Raw genomic sequence first — 1,160 nt, 5'->3', positions numbered from 1 at the left:
AGCAGCTGCTCCTCCTCCAGCAGCCTCTTCTGCTCCTCCTGTTGCCTGTCCCGTTCCAAAAGCTTCTCCACCTGCTCCAGCAGCCTCTCCTGCTCCCGGAGTCTCTCATCCTGCCCCCGCAGCCTCTCCTCTTCCAGCAGCTTCTCTACCTGGTGCAGCAGCCTCTCATGCTCTAGCAGGTTCTCCTCCTCCTCCTCCCATCTCTCCTGTTCCAACAGCTTTTTCACCTCCTCCAGCAGCCTCTCCTGCTCNCTCATCTTGTAGCTGCTCCACCTCAGAGGGCCCTCCTGGGGAATCTGGGGCCCGGGGTTCAGCTGAGAAAGGAAGCAGACAATAAGGGTCTCTGGATTCTCAAAAAAGAAAAAAAAAAATCTTCCCATTGGTGCAGAGCTCTTCCTCTCAGGCTTCTCAAACTTGGCCTCACTGCTAAGGATTCCTCGCACCCAGATGGTAGCCAATCTTCCAAGCCACTTTCAATGGAGAGCACTGTGGGTGGCTGACAATGGGCACTCCTCCCTCTTTGCTGATGGGGACACCAAGGCTCAAGCAGATGACAAGGCTTGCAGTCTCCTGGCACAGACCTCTCTCCCTCTGCCTCAAAGCCCTTCCATCCACCCACCTCCCTGGGGCATTCTAAGCCACCCCCACAGCCCTCTGATGCAGGTCCTGCTCCCAGGTCATGCCAGCCCCATCTTACCCCTCTGGTGTTTGAGTTTGAACAAGCTCCTCCCAAGCTTCTGTACCCGATGTATCTCACGCTTCTTCTCCTTCAATGTGGGAACCTGCCCAAAGCACAGGGCGAAAGGGCCTTGGTGATAGGGGCTGAACCTCTAGAGACAGAGTTTGAGAAAGGCCCCCCCGTTCTGCCAGCTTGTGATTTAGAAAGGTGCGTTCATTCAACAAACATCTGCTGAGCACCTACAGGCCAGGTATGGTTCTTCACAGCAGAGATAGAAGACAGAAAAGGACAGAGAGGAGCCCTTGGCCCTGAGGTTTCCGTTCTAGGGGCCTTTAAATCTCAGACTCCCAGAGCTAACAGAGACCTTTGATACTCTCTACCTCGTCCAGAAACAGGAGCCCAAGGAGGAGAGAAGGCTTGTCCAGACTCAAAAAGCAAATTAGGGACTGAGTCAGGGCAGAAATACAGGCCCCTGACAAAC

At 54.5% G+C, this 1,160-nt stretch overlaps 1 protein-coding gene across 1 annotated transcript; it reads right to left on the bottom strand.

Annotated features, from left to right (window-relative positions):
• Positions 1-6: 6 nt before the first annotated feature.
• LOC112617988 (golgin subfamily A member 6-like protein 4) lies at positions 7-251 on the bottom strand (the record flags this gene model as incomplete). Its single annotated transcript, XM_025374614.1, has 1 exon — positions 7-251. A coding segment is annotated over one exon (245 nt), but the record flags the coding sequence as incomplete, so codon positions are not given.
• Positions 252-1,160: the final 909 nt, after the last annotated feature.

This window comes from Theropithecus gelada, unplaced genomic scaffold (genome assembly GCF_003255815.1).
Source record: "Theropithecus gelada isolate Dixy unplaced genomic scaffold, Tgel_1.0 HiC_scaffold_7408, whole genome shotgun sequence".
Classification (NCBI taxonomy): domain Eukaryota; kingdom Metazoa; phylum Chordata; class Mammalia; order Primates; family Cercopithecidae; genus Theropithecus; species Theropithecus gelada.
Note: the sequence above shows the minus strand (reverse complement) of the source record. Positions and strands in the feature narration are given on the sequence as shown.